At 42.3% G+C, this 19,273-nt stretch overlaps 1 protein-coding gene across 10 annotated transcripts in view; it reads right to left on the minus strand.

Moving 5' to 3' along the window:
- Positions 1 to 6,337: 6,337 nt before the first annotated feature.
- LOC130019223 (craniofacial development protein 2-like) overlaps positions 6,338 to 19,273 on the minus strand; it is a 41,448-nt gene continuing 28,512 nt past the window's right edge. For all 10 annotated transcript variants that reach the window (XM_056109847.1, XM_056109849.1, XM_056109843.1 and 7 more), the window contains one exon: positions 6,338 to 9,251. In XM_056109847.1, the coding sequence (XP_055965822.1) occupies positions 7,761 to 8,999 (1,239 nt within the window). In that variant the 5' untranslated portion in view covers positions 9,000 to 9,251 and the 3' untranslated portion in view covers positions 6,338 to 7,760. The remainder of the gene's footprint in view (positions 9,252 to 19,273) is intronic.

Raw genomic sequence — 19,273 nt, forward strand, 5'->3', positions numbered from 1 at the left:
ACTGCATTGTCCCCTGAGCACCTAGGACTAACTCCAAATACAGGGCTGAGAGTAGAACTGCCATGTATGACCTCAAAAAAATTGAAAGCAAGAGTACTGCATTGCAATGATAGAAGAATCAAATGTGATAATACGAACCCTCACAAAAAACATCAGATTGCAAAGTATGGTTACATCTCCAATGTTTTTAATAAAGCAAATACTTCAGTAGGTAATTACTAGTATCCAACCTAGTGGATACTAGTGCAGAGAAAATATTAATTATATTCACTATTTAAAAAGTTTCCTAAAAGAGATGCACTTTGATAGTGGCTTCTATCAATTTGTAAAATACTTTTATTTGGCTGCATTGAAACAGCTTTTTAAAAAATTTTACTATTTTTTTACAAAGATGTTCATGATTGGATTTCAGTAATACAGTGTTTCAACACCCATTCCTCCATCAGTGTATATTTCCCAGCATCAGTGTCTGCAGGTTCTCTCCCATCACCTCCGAACCCCCACCCCATGCCTGCCTTTAAGGTGGACACGTTTCTCTCTCTCCTTTTGGGCACTGTGGTTTGCAATATTGATACTGAAAGTGAAACAACTTTTTATGTTACTGTAAGAACAAAGTTAAAATTCTTTGAACAAATTATTTCCAGTGACTAAATATTCAGAACTAAAGTCTTTCCTACTTTAAAATGATTTTATTCTCTTAACACACTAATTTAAACTTCAAGTCATTAAAAAACTTTGATAGAGAATAAAAACCATCAAAAGTGCTAGGTCTGTGGAAAGTGTAGACAGAGAAATTTCCGAAGAACAGTTTTTCACAAAAATACCTTCCAAGGAAAAAAATCATGGGCCAATAGCTGTGTTGCTGTTGTTAATTTGTAAGTGTCAGATATAAAAGTGATATCCCTCAAAGTGAGAATTAAAAGTACAAATATAGGGGCTGGAGCAATAGCATAGCGGGTAGGGCATTTGCCTTGCACGTGGCTGACCCAGGTTCGATTCCCAGCATCCCATATGGTCCCCTGAGCACCACCAGGAGTAATTCCTGAGTGCATGAGCCAGGAGTAACCCCTGTGCATCGCCGGGTGTGACCCCCAAAAACACGCGGGCGCGCACACACACATGTACCAATATAGATAAAAAAAAAATCCTACTGATCAAAAATAAACATTCTGTCAAATCCATACTTTTCTCTGTAAAAATTTGCAATGCCGACTGGTCCAACCCTTTTGGAAAAACAGTATGGACGATTCTCAAAAAATAAGAATTTGGGCCATCTTTGAAGCCGTAAGCATAAGAGAAAGAACACATGGAGCGTGCGGGATCCCGGAGGAAAAAAAAAAAGAAAAAACAGGTTCCAAAAAGAGCCAAGTTCACCCGCAAGTTCCAGATGGAGTAGGCGCCGCATCTCGCCTTCCCCAGATGGAACCCCGGTGACCAGAAGCCTCTACAAACACAGCTCGAGTATGCGGGAACGAGGACTTTTTCTCAAAACCGCGCGGCCGCGTAAGCCGCGTAATCTCTCTATATACAAAGTGATCAATGAGAAGTAAACCACCCAATCTTTCTCCCTGAAAGTCAGAGTTAAGTTTGGAGCACGGCCACAGCCCCAGAAACACAAGGACTTAATGCAGAACCCAGCAGCTTAGAGCAGAAAAGTGAAAGGACTATGCGTTAATCCAGGCCATCAAGTCTGCCGGAGGGGAAAGGGTGTTGCCCCATTCGCCCTCTCTTCTCTGGAAAGAAGGATGGCGGCCGCATGGGAGCCGTGTGGACAGCAGGTATGAGCCGGGGGTGTGGGGGCGACTAAAACCTCATGGGAAGGGGGGCGTTCCGGTCCGTCCTTCATGCCCTACCGAGGTCACCAGTTGCCCCCCACGAGCGGCTCTCCAGCACGGCCACAGCCCCAGAAGCACAAGGGCTTAATGCAGAACCCAGCAGCTTGGAGCAGAAAAGTGAAAGGACTATGCGTTAATCCAGGCAATCATTTCTGCCCAGAGGGGAAAGGGTGTTGCTCCCTTCCGCCCTCCTCCCTCTGGAAAGAAAGATGGCGGCCACATGGGAGCCTTGTGGACAGCAGGTATGAGCCGGGGGTGTGGGGGCGACAAAAACCTCATGGGAAGGGGGGCGTTCCGGTCCATCCTTCACGCCCTACCGAGGTCACCAGTCACCCCCCACGAGCGGCTCTCCAGCACAGCCACGGCCCCAGAAGCACAAGGACTTAATGCAGAACCCAGCAGCTTGGAGCAGAAAAGTGAACGGACTATGCATTGACCCAGGCCATCAAGTCTGCCGGAGGGGAAAGGGTGTTGCCCCATTCGCCCTCTCCTCTCTGGAAAGAAAGATGGCGGCCACATGGGAGCCTTGTGGACAGCAGGTATGAGCCGGGGGTGTGGGGGCGACTAAAACCTCATGGGTCGGGGGGCGTTCCGGTCCGTCCTTCACGCCCTACCGAGGTCACCAGTTGCCCCCCACGAGCGGCTCTCCAGCACGGCCACAGCCCCAGAAGCACAAGGGCTTAATGCAGAACCCAGCAGCTTGGAGCAGAAAAGTGAAAGGACTATGCGTTAATCCAGGCAATCATTTCTGCCCAGAGGGGAAAGGGTGTTGCTCCCTTCCGCCCTCCTCCCTCTGGAAAGAAAGATGGCGGCCACATGGGAGCCTTGTGGACAGCAGGTATGAGCCGGGGGTGTGGGGGCGACTAAAACTTCATGGGAAGGGGGGCGTTCCGGTCCGTCCTTCACGCCCTACCGAGGTCGCCAGTTGCCCCCCACGAGCGGCTCTCCAGCACGGCCACGGCCCCAGAAGCACAAGGACTTAATGCAGAACCCAACAGCTTGGAGCAGAAAAGTGAACGGACTATGCATTGATCCAGGCCATCAAGTCTGCCGGAGGGGAAAGGGTGTTGCCCCATTCGCCCTCTCCTCTCTGGAAAGAAAGATGGCGGCCACATGGGAGCCTTGTGGACAGCAGGTATGAGCCGGGGGAGTGGGGGCGACTAAAACCTCATGGGTCGGGGGGCGTTCCGGTCCGTCCTTCACGCCCTACCGAGGTCACCAGTTGCCCCCCACGAGCGGCTCTCCAGCACGGCCATGGCCCCAGAAGCACAAGGACTTAATGCAGAACCCAGCAGCTTGGAGCAGAAAAGTGAATGGACTATGCATTGATCCAGCCCATCAAGTCTGCCGGAGGGGAAAGGGTGTTGCCCCATTCGCCCTCTCCTCTCTGGAAAGAAAGATGGCGGCCACATGGGAGCCTTGTGGACAGCAGGTATGAGCCGGGAGTGTGGGGGCGACTAAAACCTCATGGGAAGGGGGGCGTTTCGCTCCGCCCTTCACGCCCTACCGAGGCCACCAGTTGCCCCCCACGAGCGGCTCTCCAGCACGGCCACGACTCCAGAACACAGAAACCAATTTCTTAACTATCTGACTTTCAGTAGAAATACTTCCAGGGTCAATAAGTAAAATAGCAGAAATCCAAAACCAACATTTAATTCTTGAACCCAGCTGGAGAAAGCAAATCACTTCACAATGCTTTTTCAGCATGTCTGATTTGGGGGGGGGGGGTAAACTCTAAATAATAGTGGTGAATCTTTTATTGAAACAATCTAATCAAAGCGGATAGAGTGTTAACTAGAATTCATCTGCCTCACAGGGACGGGGAGGGGTGGGGGGTGGGGTTTTATTGGGGTTCTTCATGGGAAAAAATAAGTATTGGTAAAGGGAAATGTGTTTGATATTTGCATGACTGAGACATAAACCTGAAAGCTTTGTAACCTTTCCCACAGTGATTCAATAAATAAATAAATTAAAAAAAAAAAATAAGAATTTGAGCTCCCATTTGACCCAGCAATACCACTCCTGGGAATATATCCCAGAGAGGCAAAAAAGTATAGTCGAAGTGACATCTGCATTTGTTCATTGCAGCACTCTTTACAATAGCCAGAATCTGGAAAAAAAACCTGAGTGCCCCAGAACAGATGACTGGTTAAAGAAAACTTTGGTACACAATGAAGTACTATGTAGCTGTTAGAAAAGATGAAGTCATGAAATTTACATACAAGTGGTACTACATGGAAAGTATCATGTTAATGGAAATGAGTCAGAAAGAGCGGGATAGACACAGAAAGACTGCATTCATCTGGGGAACATAAAGCAACAAAATGGGAGACTAACACCCAGGAGTGGCCAGGATTAGTACTAGGAATTTTACTCCATGACTTGGAGGCCAGCCACACGTGCTAGGGGGAAAGGAAGCTCAGATAGAGAAGGGAGCATCAAATAAAGGGTGTTGGGAGGATCCTCCCAGGATGGGAGAAGCATGCTGAAAGTAGATTATAGACCAAACATGATTTCCACTCAATGCCTCTCTTGCAAACCACAGAACCCAAAAGGAGAGAGAACAAAAGGGAATGACCTGCCACAGAGGTAGGGTGGGATGGGGGGTGGGAGGGATGCTGGGACTCGTGGCGGCGGAGGACGGGCACTGGTGGAGGGATGGGTACTTGATCATTGTATATAACTGAAACCCAAGCACAAAAATTTCTAAGTCTACTAACTATACCTCGTGGTGTTTCAGTAATAAAAAATTAGCATAGTTTTATATTAAAAAAAATTGTCATACTGGCCAGAGATATAGTACAAGAGGCATGTGCTTGCCTTGCAAGCAGCTGACTAAGATTAGATCTGAGGCACCACATAAGGTTTTCTGAGCTCTGCCAGTAGTGACCCCTGAGAACAGAGTCCACAGTTGTGGTGGACAAAGAAGTCTAGATTTGCATTTGCATTCTGGAAGAAAATATTTCCTTGGGACATTTTGTGTTAAATCTATAAAAATCCGTATCATTTTTATAGCCTATTTTTATTGTGACCTAGACGCTCCGGTACAACTCTTCTCACTTTTAGTAAATTCGAACAATTTCCCTTTGTTGCTCTACATCCTGAAAAAAAAAATCATTTGAGAGCTGGAAATCAGTAGAGCCAGATTCCATGTAATTGTTTAGAACATGTTGAATTATGCCACTGTCTGAAGTGAGACAAAAATAGCTTAGGAAGGGAAAATTTAATCTGGCCAGAGAAAGGGAATGAGTATAAATAAGTTTTAAAGGTTGGTTATGCATGCTATGGAAAAGCTGTCACTTGACAGGTTTAATTTACAAAGTTGGCATTTAGGCTGCAGATAATCCAGACAGTCCCTGACCTCAGCATTACTGGGGTAAGCCTTACAGAGGAGAACTATTTTTAAACAGTTTCTGGCAAACTAGAGTAATATTTACTTAATAAAAAGACTAAAAAGTACTCGTTTCCCCCTACAATCACAGTTTTTTCTAAAATCCGGGTATGTTATCTGCTAAAAACTGCTTCTGCTATCATATTTATAAATATATTGATTTATCTCTATGGCACAGTTCATCACTGGAAGATACTGTGTAAAAAAAAGTAGAGAAGCATTTTGAAATTTCTACTATTTAAAGACAATTGTTGGTGTCAGGGAGATGCTCAAAGGGTTAGTGCAGATGCTTTGCATGCCAGAAGTCTGTGTTTGATCCCTGGCACCATGTGGTGCCTTGAACACCGCCAAAAGACCCTCCTGAAGTCTAAACTAGAAATAACTCCTGAGCACTGCCAATTGTGCTTCAAAAACAAGAAATAATTTTTAAAAGAATTTTAAAGAATTTATATCTTGTGCTTTTTGAATACTTTATTGACCTTCCCTTCCTCCTCAGATTTTTTTTCCTTTTTGGGTCACACCCGGCGATGCACAGGTATTACTCCTAGAGGTGCTGAGGCAGGGGAGGGGAAGGAACCATATGGGATGCTGGGAAATCGAACCTGGGTCAGTCTCTGCAAGGCAAACGCCCTACCCGCTGCGCCACCCACTGTGCTACCTCTCCAGCCCCTCCTCCTCAGATCTTGCATGGTAAATGCCTGACACTCTCCTAGCTTATGCAGGCAAAAACATTGTTTCTGCCTTCAGTGGACCTCCAACAGATGAGGGAAGGGGGGGAAAAAGCAATGAGGCAGGCAGGGCATCTAATTATAACTTGTAATGTGTTCTGTGAAAGAGGTAAACAGCCTAGTTGGAGGGATTCTGTTTAGACAGGAAAGTCACGGGCACTGTCTCCCAGGACATAGACTTAAATGTGAAACACAGAAAGAGGGGAAGCCTGTGATATTCTTGGTGGGGGGGAGTGACAGTGCAAATACTAAGGCAAATTTTGTAGTCTTTAGGGTGATGAAAATCTGAGGGGCTGCAGCAACATAAAAGGCAAGAAGGGTCTTTTTTTAAAAATTTTATTGAATCACCATGAGATAGTTACAAACTTTGGGGTTACAATCACACAATGATCAAACACCCATCCTCCACCAGTGCACATTCCCCATCACCAGTATCTCCAGTACACACCCCCTTTCCTACCCTCCCCCTGCCTCCATGGCAGACAATATTCCCCATTCTCTCTACTTTGGGGCATTATGGTTTGTGATATAGAGAGGTTATCATGTTTGGTCCTTTATCTACTTTCCGCATACATCTACCATCCCGACTGGTTCCTCAAGCCAACATTTTCTTAGTGATCCCTTCTCTATTCAAGCTGGAAGAAGGAAGGTCTTGGCTTAGAGATGTACATGGACTAGATTGTGCAGATTTTCTGAGCAATGGTTAAAATTGGGATTTTATTTTAAGAACATTCAGCAATAGTAATCAATCAGAAAACATTTTAAAAGATTTTTTTCAGATTCTGTAGTGAATGCCTTGGAGATGCAATGAGCAGAAGTAATGAGGTGACAGAGTTTCCCATACCTTTCTAAATGGGCAGCAATAATAGTGGATGTCCTATGAGGAGGATAGTGCAAACTAAGAAAAATGGATAAGAAAGAAAGGTGGGTGGAATAAAGATACTGAAATAGAATTAACACTTGAACCACAACATACTACTAAAATTGTTTTAAAGATACAAAACAAGTATTGAAAGGGTCTCCCTGCCCCACACCAGGTACTGAATTGTGTTTGCTCGTATGCCCAGGTAAAATTCTTTAACCCATTTTTGCTAGCAATGTTTGCAACTTAAAAGAAATGGTAAGCTTGATAGAAATAAAGGCTCTCAGGGGGCTGGAGTGATAGCACAGCGGGTTGGGAGTTTGCCTTGCATGGGGCCAACCCGGATTGGATTCCCAGCATCCCAATGGGTCCCCCGAGCACCGCCAGGGGTGCATGAGCCAGGAATAATCCCTGTACATCACCGGGTGTGACCCCCCCCAAAAAAATAAAATAAAGGCTCTCAAAGTGTACTTAAACAAATGCTTTCAAAATATGAGAATTCTAAAAACTGTATATGCAAATTTTCAGAGAACATATGAAAAGATGCTCATCCTATCCTATCCTAATATTAAGACAACACAGATGCTAGGGATGTGGTCTAGTGATAAGCTAACCCTCCCCCCCCCAAAAAAAAAGTATTAGAGAAGGTGGTGAGACCCTGTGCCAGGGTTGAAGAGAACGTATATTGGTGCTTTCAGTTTTGGAAAACAGAATGGAACTACTTCAGTAAGTTAAAAACAGAAACCATATGAAATTCAATAATTCAGGTATCTATGTAAAGTCATTGCACGGAGTGTCAGATTTCAGAAGGGAGAACACTGGGAACGACCTATCCCTCCTGCGGAATTTTGGCATGTGGGCAGATGGACGTAGCTATCAAAGAGATCCGAGTATAAGTCGTGGATAATCTTCTCCACTGCCCTTCTAGAAGATGTGATAGATCATCAGGACGTCGGGGGGCAGTCATCTTGGTCTTGTTGGACAGGCGGGCGGGCGCTGCAAATACTCTTCCCGGCTTCTTCCGCATTAGCCAACGCTGCTGCTCTTCTCTCTCTGAGGTCTTTCTTTATCGCTTCTCTGCACCGCTTTGCCAGCTCAGACGTTAGCTTGAAATTGCCTGAGGATCGAGCAATACCACGTTGGCGAATGAGCTCGAGAGTTTCTGAAGACAGGCGTTTGTTTCTGGCACTCCTGACATTCCTCGAACATCCACGGAGGTGCTGAACCGGTCGACCGCATTCCTCGTCGATGTTGTCAGTGACGGCATCTTCTGATACTACTGCAGGAGTGCCAGAGAGCTCCCAGTTGGTGGTCGTTTTGGGAGTTATCTGCTTAAACTTTGCACTCCTTTCTTCGTGCTCCGAGAAATAAAATTTCGCACGAAGGAGACGGTGGTCTGATCCCGTTTGGAATTTTGGGATAACCGCAACATCAGTCAGACAAAACCGTCGATTGAATATGACGTGGTCAATTTCATCGTGGAACCGTCCACAAGGAGACTCCCATGTCCAACGCTTAAATTCGGGCTTCTGGAACTGTGAGTTCCCATGGATGGTCTTGGTCGACATGATGAACTCAGACAGTCTCTCACCCTGTTCATCCCATTCTAGGCCATGGGTCCCGATGTGGAGTTCTTCGGCTGATCTCCTCGGTCCTATCTTGGCATTAAAATCACCGACAATGATCTTGTAGAAGGCGTGGTCTTCTTTATAGAACGTCTCCAGGTCCATGTAGAACTTCTCCATTTCTTCTTTGGTATCGTTGGGTGTTGGTGCGTAGACGACGAAGACAGAAACTGCCGGCAGTGAGCCACATCTATTCAAACGTAAGCGTCCAATTCGGTTTGTTAGGCTTTTGAATGAATTGATGCTCATGGCCACGTTCGTGTTGACGAGGACACCGATACCACCGATGCCTCTTCTGTTGCATGTTCCGAGGAACAGTTCTTCTCCGGTGTTGAAAACAACGTGATGTGGTTGAGGCCTTCTGGTGTCGGTCAGTCCAATGATATCGTACTTGATCCTCTGTGCTTGCAACATCAGGTTATTGATGGATGCGTCTGATGCCAGCATACGTGGATTGAAAGTACAGACAGTCATATGAGTGTTTCGTCGTTTTGGCAGACCTGATAGGCCCCGAGATTTTGTCTGCCTTTCCTTACTTGTACTTCCCACTGCTGCCATATTGGGGGCTCTTTCAGAAAGTCAGGAAAATGAGGCCAGTTATTGTTACTGTTTTTGAGGTCAAGAGAACACCTGGCCGCCCACCTATGAGATGTTCGGACTTCTTCGTTAAGAACCTGAACAAACGGTTTGATGCTTTTTGTGTTCCTGGAGCGAGCAGGTGCCACTGGGTTACACCAGCATGCAACTGGGATGAATGGCGCCCACTCGAGCAAACTGATGAGCAATGGGACAGCAGGTGATACAGGTGATCTATGTAAAGAAAAAAGATCATGTCAATCCCATGTTTATGACTGTATCGTTTATAATAACTAAACCATGAAAGGAATTAAATGTTTTAATCAACAGATGCTTGGATAAAGATGCTGTATATTAATACAATGACATTACTATTACTATTCACTTCTATAGATTAAAAATAGAATAGGGTTTAAGATGCTTGCTTTGCATGTGACTGAGCACAGAGCTAGAAGGAACCCCGAACACAAACTAGGTGTAGTCCCATTCCCTTACCCCCGCCCCCAATTACTTTAGATACATGATATCAACAACTGACATTTAAATGAATGCTTATTTCTGCATGCAATATTTTAAGCTGTTTATTTATGACTTTACAAATCTTTTTCAAATTAATGTTACCACTCAGAAATCTTTTTCACCAAGAAAAGGACAAAAATAAGCAAAATTCCATGTACCATGGTCTTAATACCTTGATTATCTGAGGCCAACTCCTGACTCTATTTACATTTGTTTAATACTATACAAACTTCTATGTAATAAATTCTGATTCAGTTTCTGGGCATTCTGTTAGTTTCTTGACAGGAGGAAATCTATTCCCAAATCTTGTTTGTCTATTTTCCTGGGGCTTCCAGAGTTGGTTTGCCTGCCTCTTTCTCAATGAGATAAAATTTTATATTCTAGTTAAGTAAATGGCAACACGAAGTGATAAAGACTACAGAAAAAAATATTAAAGCTACTATAACTTATGATATTTATTTATCTTTGGTTTTTGAACCACATCTGGTGGTGCCCAGAGGAAGGGCCCAGTAGTGGATATCAAATACCAGCTGCCAACAAAATATGCACTCAGACCATTATGCTATCACTCTGGTCTGGAGTTCTATTTGTGTCTGTTTGTTTGGGGCCACACCCTGTTACACTCAGGGGTTCTTCCTGACTCTGCACTCAGGAATCACTCCTGGCAGTGCTCAGGGGGACCGTATGGTGTGTGGTGGAATCAGTGCTGGTTTGGCTGCATGCAAGCAAACTGGCCTTTCTTTGTATTTTTTAAAATTTAATTTTAGATCTGTGATTTACAATCTTCCAGTACTGTCTGTGCTAGGCTCTATGCACAAAGCATTCCAACACCCCATCCTCCACCATAGTGTCTGTTTCCCTGAACCATTGTCTCAGGATTCCTCTGTCCCTGCGCCCCCACACCATACCCCTACACACCCTCCACCCCATCTGCAGCTTCCCATTCCCACCATGCTCCTTAAGTCACACTGCCCTAATAAACTCTGTTCTGTGGACATGTTCTTAGATTGTGTTGCCTGAGTTATTTTTAGACTTACATTTTCTTCTATCTCAAATACCTTTGTCTGCCTTTCAAATCCTTGCTCCTCCTTTTAAAAAGCATGTTAAAAGTGTCACTTCCACTAAAAATCCTTTAGTTCTCCAAGTATGTATGTATGTTTGTTTTGATCTTATTTTACCCTATGGAGATTCCATTATAACAGGCATTACTTTGTATTATAAGTGCTTGTAGGCATCTGAATACCTTATTGCCCAATTTAGTTCTTGGCAAATATTAGTGATTTTCGAATAATGAGTAAGCACAAAGAAAAGGGAATATCTGATTTTTCTTGAGCAAATCAAGTGAAAATTCAATAAAACATGCAGTTAAGTCCTTATCTTGAGGGTCTGGAGTGATAGTACAGCGGGTAGGGTGTTTGCCTTGCATACGACTGACCCTGGTTGATTCCTAGCATCCCACAGGGTCCCCTGAGCACTGCCAGGAGTAATTCCGAGTGCAAAGCCAGGAGTAACCCCTGTGCATTACCGGATATGACCCAAAAAGAAAAAAAATTATATTGGGATTTATATATGTAAGTTAAAGGATAAAGATGCTTAATTATAAAGTTGAAAGTTAAATTCTAAAATTCTTTGAGGGAGTATAAATTGCCTATTTTTTAAAAATTTTTTAATGTCACCAGTTTTTCAAGTTGTATTTTGAAAGGTTTGTAAATATGATGTATTCAGTTGGTGCATTAGGAAGTCTGTTTTGGAGTATGAGGATGGAAGATAAATAAGAATGCCAGAGTAATCAAAGAGATCAAAGCATTGGCTTGCTTTTGAATGACCCTGGTGTGATTTCCAGAACCATATATATTCCCCTGAAGAGAGTTAGGAGTAGCTACAGAGCACTGCCGGGTATGGTCCAAAAACTCCACTCCCAATAAGTAAATTTAAAATAAAGAAAGAAAGAAAATAAATAGGGAAGAGATAAAAAGTATAGATAAGGTAGATTCACATAAGAAAATGAAGGTAGGATATTCTTTTTCTTTTTGTTTGGTTAATTTTGGCGTTATACCTGATGGTGCTCAGTGCTTACTCCTTGGCTCTATGCTAAAGGGTCACTTTGGTGGTGTGCTCAGGGACTCACATGCAGCAAAGGGGATTGAAATGGGATTAGCTACATCCAAGGCAAGCATTAACATTCTCATACCTATACAATCCCAGAAGGGGATAGTCTTAAGAGTTTTTTTTTTAAACATAAGTTATAACTATGGTAATTTCAATGTGTATTTTAAGATATATTCCCAAGACACTAGACATATTATAAAACTCAGGAAGATTGGTAATGGCAAAAGCAGACGTGAGCTCAGGTAAAGATAGTCCTTTTGAATATTCCCGTTCCTCTTTATTCAGTTGACTTATTGAGCTAGAATCCACTTATTTCTTACCATGTCGACTGCTTAGGTGAAATGTTTGTATATTTACACAAATTCCAATCTATTCCCCTTCCTAAAAACTTACTGTTTTTTAATGTAATGAAATTATAAATAGGGGTAGAAAAAAAAGCAAGGTCTCTCCACCCTTTCAGCTATATATTTCTAAGAGATAGATGTTAAGAGCCTGATATGCAACATAGTCAGAGGTGAGTCAATAACCTCTGTCCCCTAGAGAAAGATTCATTGATCTACTGTCCTGATATCAGTGACTTATACCTATGTCCTTCTAATGCCCAGTCCAAGAATAGACTCCCCCTTGTTCTTCACTTCTGACTGCCCCCCAGTTTGTTGAATCCATCGCTAACTATGTCTAGTAGAAGGAGATGCCTCCCTCTATTTCTTACAGTATTTTCATTTTATTTTTCCCTCCATCCTCCTTTCCCTGCGCCCATCAATCTTTCATTGTTTTTGTTTGTTTTGGGGTTTTATCTGCCCTCACTACCTAAGTTGCTGGGGGTGTGAGGGAAAGTGGTGATGGAAAAAGGAGGCAAAATCATGGCAGGTGGGTCGAAGCGATAATACACCACGGCTGGACACTCGCCTTGCACGCAGCAGACCCAGCTTTGATCCAGGCATCCCATATGGCCCCCTGAGCACTGCCAGGAGTGATTTCTGAGTGCAGAGCCAGGAGCACCCCATCAGAATTGTTTGGTGTGACCCCGAAAGCCAAAAGAAAAAAAAAAGGCGGTAAGTGCCCAGGACTGAACTTGGGGCTGGTACAGGCAAACTTGTGCTCTAGCTCTTGGAGTTATTTCCCCAGTTCTCTTTTTAAACAAAATTTGCTAAGTTATACTAAACTAGCTTGCTATGCTGACTTCTAATCTTTGGTCCAGCTCATCTATCCTGTATTTTAAAAATATGCAAATAAGATCTTGTCATTCCCCTACTTAAACCCTCCAATGTTTCTGCATTAGCTTTTAAAAACAGTAAATTTCTTCAGCGGACTTTGAACACACTCCAAATCTTGCTTCTGTCTAACCAGTCTGTCCCCTGTTTCACTGTAACTTTTTTAGATTTTTAAAATCAACTGCAATTCCAAAAATTGATGCTGTTTTTTCTTCCACATATTTTCAGTTTTTTTAACCTATGAAATATATTCAGTTTCCCCCAATATTAATTTTGACTTGTTGCCTTCATGAGTTTTTTAACTTCCCAACTGACATATTCTAATTTCTTTGGAAGCACAAAAATACCTACATAGAATATCTATATAGAATACATGTCTGTTGAAGTATAATAAATGTTTGCACATTCAGGGTATGTTGTATATTTTCTTGCTATTGTTTTATGCTAGATTTAAGGATGTGTAGAGGACAGTGCCAGTATTTCATAGTTCACAGAAACCCTGACAACTTGAATAAGGCAGCAGACAATGAGATTAGAAAGTGAAATCAAGAAAATGATGATAGTAGGCTGGGTTGTCATGGGGAGAATCATTAAGAGGACAGATTGTTTACTAGGTTCTCTATATTTGAATCTGCTCCCCAGACACCATCAGAAATTTACTTTTATGTCACTGTTTAAAATAATTTTACTTTTTCTCCTTGAGGTGAATAACAAGACAAAATAAACTGACAAAAAGTATCAGTGACTCATAAATTATTGATCTAGTACAGATTCACTCAAAGTGATAGTGACATGCCAATCTCTTTGGCAGAGCCTTTGCAGAGAATTGTATACTGAATTTCTCTATCATCTTCCTGTTTGTGTAGTATAAAGGAGAGAGAAATCATGCCCTTAGAAAATACTTGAGCTGCTATATTGAAAGCAACTTTATTGTAATAATTGTCGTATTAGTGCCCTAAGATTTTTAGACTTGCAAAAATATGAACTTGAAAATTAAGACTAGCTTTAAGGTAAATATTTCCTTAATCTGTATTTTTTTGGTTGTACAAAATTCATTCAAATTAATATTTAAAGTTTAATTGAAAAGAACATGCAGTTTTACTTTTGACATATGCGTGATCCCTACATTTACTGAAATTGAATTATACTGATAATTAGAGCAGATTTTATAATATGCATGGTTTTCAATAAATTACAGCTTTTAGAATAGGAAAATGACAATTATAATAATAGGACTTAATTTAGTATTGTGCAAACATCTCCTCTTATCTGAGGTTTTGTCCTGAGACTACGCAAAATTTATATCGTGGAAATTAATCAGGTTTTTATTCTCTGACCCCTGGATTCTTCAGAAAATTTTTCATTTTGAAGGATTATAATCTTTTCAAAAACACTTTGACTCTATGCCCTTTCTCCCTGCTATGGTCATCATAAAAGGGAATTGTTACGTGTTTGTATATGTCTGTCTTTTTGGAGGGCCTAAGAGATTCAGAAACTGCCAGAAAGAGGAAATGCAGCATATACAGTAAGGGTAGGAAATGAAATCTTTCCAAATAAGAAATGGAAAAATTTTAGCCAGATAAAGTGAGAATTGGAAAGGCCAGGAAAATCATCCACTTCTCCAAGAAACAGAGCTCTAGAGAGGATGAGTGACTCATCCAAGTGCTCAGAGAAAGTGACAGTCATCTGAAAGCCCATGACTTCTTCCCCTAAGAAGGAGGTGGCTTGCATTCCCATGCAAATTCTCTCTGTAAGTGGTTCTCTTAGATGATCTCCTTTTTATCTCATACTTAACAAGACATTGGAAGAATTCACTAGCCCATTTTATTTAGATTCCGGTTAAACACAGTGAGGCAGTCAAAATTAAGGACTGCTCCCAGACTTATTATTCTGTTCCTAGTATCAAGACCTGTGGATCCATTAAATAAATGCTTAGCACTTCTGAGGCATTGCTCCCAAGCTCTGTAGTGGCAACTGACATGTTTCATATTCAGACAATGGCCTCTGTAATTTTTAAAAATTTTTTGAGATAGACCCTTACAAAGCTGTTCACAATTAGGTTTCAGTCATAAAATGTTCCAACACCCATGATGGACTTTCAGTATCTATATTACAGACCATAATGCTCATGCCCAGAGAGAGAGAGAGAGAGAGTATCCCTTTACCTACTTTTAAAAGGTTCTGTAATTTCTAAAAGTTCCTAGATGCAGCCCCTCAAATCTAGCTTCTTACTGCTAGACAGAGTAATCTAAAGTACATGTCTGTCTTCAGTAATCTAAAGTACATGTATCACAGAGGGAGGAAAAAACATCCATTCTTGGCACAATGGAACACGAAAACTTTCTTGGGGTTTCAAGAATTATTATTTCAACAACAGCTATAACAGCAACGGTAATCACTCCTGGCTGGCTTGGGGGAACCATATGTTTATCAGCATCAATACCAGGTTGGTTCTGTAGAAGGCAAATACCTTACTCACTGAAATCTCTCTGCACCCCCCACCCCGTGCCCCCACACATGCTGTTGATTCAAAGTGATATCAAGGAAAAAGATAGTTGGGGTTTTTTTTAAAGCTTTTTAGGTCACACCCAGCAATGCACAGGAGTTACTCCTGGCTCAGCACTCAGGAATTACTCCTGGGGGTACTCAGGAGACCATATGGGATCCTGGGGATCGAACCCAGGATGGCCTCAAGCAAGGCAAATGCCCTACCTGCTGTGCTATCACTCCAGCCCCAGAAAGAGAAGGATACTCTTGACCCAAAGTAATTTCAATGACTTTACTTCCTAAAGGTCTAGTTCTATTCTGACAAGAATTTTCGAAATGCTTATTTCCAGGGAAGTCTTCCAAAGTTCTTTATTCTGAAAACCTGACTCAATCCTTTAATGGAGATAAGATAGTCACTCTGGTGATTCATACCTGTACTTCAACTATCTCAGGACATCCTAAATGACTTATCTCAGAATGTCTTCTGACATATAGAATGGAGTGGAATATCTGTATACTGGTTATCATTTGATACAAGTATTGGGAGTCAGCTTAAAGCCCCATATGTTTTCTGGCTGATAGGCAGATAAATGGTCCAGTGCCTTGGTCCTCTTTGCTTGGATAGTGTTCATGTTCCTTGAATTAATATCCACAGGAGTTAAGGAATAGAGAATGGATGGCATCTCCCCAGGCAAATGGTTTGATTGAGCCTATTGTAGAGATGGGGGTAGGGGCGGAACTTAGGTGTTTCTGCTTTCTGTGCTGTAACTTCAGGAAAAGTTGCAGCATATCCCCCCTTTCAGAGCAATATGGAAATCGGTGAGGGCCTTCCACAAGTGTTCTGTTCCCTCCTTGTAACAGGTGTCCTGTCAAATAAGCCAATCTAAGTGCCTTGGTCTCATACAGCTGCACCAGTAACCAGGGACTAGCTACCACCACCATTTTTAAGCTGGACCCCTGAGATTTTTATAGAGCCATTTTCTTTCCGGAGACAAGCAAGCTCTCTCTGAAGAAAAATGAACATTCTTTTTCCATTATAAGCAATAGCAATTGTTCTGGGAGTGGAAATGAAAAGCAAATGAAAGTAAGTTTCCAAGAGAAAATGGAATTGCTACTATGTTCTCACAGTAAGCCTATGTTTTCACAGTAACCACATAGTAACATATTTAGCAGAAACCCTGCTATTTGCTTCAGAATTGTCTTAACTTCATCTACAAAAAATCTTGAATGGTTCTGATCAAGTTTCTGAGCATCTCATGTTCTGGTAGGGGTCATGGTGAGTTTCTACTACCCTGAGTGTTGTACACATGAATACCACCCTCAAGGGTAAATGAAGGGCTGGAGCTGAATGCATGAGCCAGGAGTAACCCCTGTGCATCGCTGGGTGTGACCCAAAAAGCAAAAAAAAAAAAAAAAAAAGTAAAACATGAGAGATAGTTTCTGATAATGGGACCCTGAGGAATGATGCCTAACTCAGCCTGAGGGGTTAAAGAGGGGAGTGGAAGTGAAGCCCCGTCACAGTGTCTGTGAGGAGGAACTAGAGTCTGAAGGAAAGAGGACAAGAATTTTGGGTTTCAAGTTTTGGATCAGCTACTTCCAGTATTGTGGTAACTATACAAAAAGAACATGAATGTTTTTCCTATGTTTTGATATTTTCCAGAAGGATTAGAAGCTTGACAAGAATGGAGAATTCTACTGTAATGAAATGCACTTAAAAAAAAACTCAGCTAAACAACCCAAAAGACTTAATTGTAACTAAACACACATTTGGTAAAAGGAATTGTAGTCTTTTTTATTGCCTATGCTCAGGAATCTGCCATCTGTTTGCTTGAATATCTATACTTCCAGTATTCTGCTTTTTAAAAATAATATTAAACAATGAACTGCAAAAGGAAAAAAAGTAAAAGAAAAGGGTATTGTTTATGTCTATGAATATTCCTAGATTGATAACATAAACACAAACTTTTGATTATAAATTTCTTTAAATAAAACCAATAGAAATGACATTGATATAGGAGGCAGGTAGCCAGGGAAGGCCCCCTCCCCCAGGCAACGGCAAAAGCCAGCCCTGCAGAAAACAGGAACTAAGGCCTGATAAGACCCTCACCTGGCTCCAGCAGCCCACCCAAAGAAGCTCCAGCAGGAACAAAAGGCCAGGAAAGGAATTTCAAAGACCATTACCACTCCCCCCACCCCCACCGCGTAAACTCCTTAGCAACGGACTTTGACCTAGGTAGAAGCCCCAAGTAAGGGCAGGCTGGAGAAAACCCTAAAAAAGCCACCTTGAACAAAGGAGGGGCACGCATATGCTGCCAGAGCCCTTGTGCTGTTTATGCCCATTTATCCAAGCACATGTGGTGCCTGAGCACATGTGTCCCCCCCATCTCCCCTCTAGAGAGGTATCCTTTCACGTTTTCATGTCTAATGCTAGGATGTGTGTAGGGGCTCTCCCCGCCCTTGGAGAAGCTGTGTTGTCTCCAGAGTGCATTGTCTGTCACTCCCCCTCCACACCTTAAAAAAAAAAACCTCCAAATAAAATCTATTTATTTTTCTGCTTGTCTACTCCTGAAATTTCTTTCTGCAAGGCAAGACAAGAACCCAGTAACCCTGGGTCCTGAGTGGCAGAGGCGGCTGGGGAGAAAGTGACCGTCTTTCTCCCCGCTGCTTCACGTAAGTCATCCGTGGGGCCCACTGACACCAACATCACTAACTTTTATGCCCTGGGTTCGATCCCCAGCATCCCATCCCATCACCAGGAGTGATTCCTGAGTGCACTGAGCCAGGAGTAACCCCTGTGCATTGCCGGGTGTGACCCAAAAAGCAAATAAATAAATAAATAAATTTTAAAAATATTGGAAAGTAGGATACCCCAGTTACAAATCAATTTCAGGGGCTGTAAAGAATATAGTAGGTAGGGCACTTGCCTTGCATATATATGACTGATCTGGGTTTATCTCCAGCACCACATTTGGTGTCCTGAGCTCTGCCAGGATTAATCCCTGAGCACAACTGAGTATGGCTCAAGAACAAAAAACACAAAAAATTTTAAGAGAGTAATTCTCCCAAAAACACCCCAATCAGAGGCTGGAGGATAGCACAGTAGGTAGATTTTGCTTGCCTTGCATGCAACTGACCCAGGTTCAACCCCTGGCATTGCACATGATGCACGTATTACTGCCAGGAGTAATTCCTGAGTTCAGAGATCAAGTTACCCCTGAGCATTACTGGGTGTGGCCCCCAAATAAAAACAAAAACAAAAAAACAAAACCCCATCCCAACCATTCAAAATACTGCCGGAGATTCAAGTGCATTATTTTCACTTGAACTCATGGTGAGGAAATTTGAGAATGGTTTGAGATTATGTGGGGAGGAACAGTTCCCAGGAAGCAAACATCCAGAGCTTAATCTTCATAAAAATCAAACAATAAAAACAGAATTTCAATTTCCTGCATCTAATCAGACACAATGCAGCCAGTTTTTCCTTAATGTCATCTCAACATTTAAAATGTGGTAAATCAAAGGGCACTGACAAATCCAGCTAAACTGTGGTTCTAAAATAGCGATACTATATGGGGACAGAAATCCAAGCTGGCTTTCATGAACCTGTCTGCGCCAACAAGAACTCCATTTTTAGACCATCCACGTAATTGGTTATTTATAAGGAAGAAACACAATGACCTTTGGCTTTTACTATTAAGCAGAGACCATGGAGACTAACACTGAAAACCACTTAATTATTACAGCAGACTTATTCAAAGCTGAGTAACCAACAGAACCCAAATTATTTGATGACTCTGAAGCCTGCATCTTAGAAGCAAAATTTTTGTTTCATGTTGAAGTCGAGTATTGATATCATTAAGGGGTTGCAATCACTGTCACATCAATTACTGGCAACTTATGAATAGACAAGAGAGGTAGTTTAAAGTT

Source organism: Sorex fumeus, unplaced genomic scaffold, assembly GCF_029834395.1.
Source record: "Sorex fumeus unplaced genomic scaffold, SorFum_2.1 ptg000008l, whole genome shotgun sequence".
Classification (NCBI taxonomy): Eukaryota; Metazoa; Chordata; class Mammalia; order Eulipotyphla; family Soricidae; genus Sorex; species Sorex fumeus.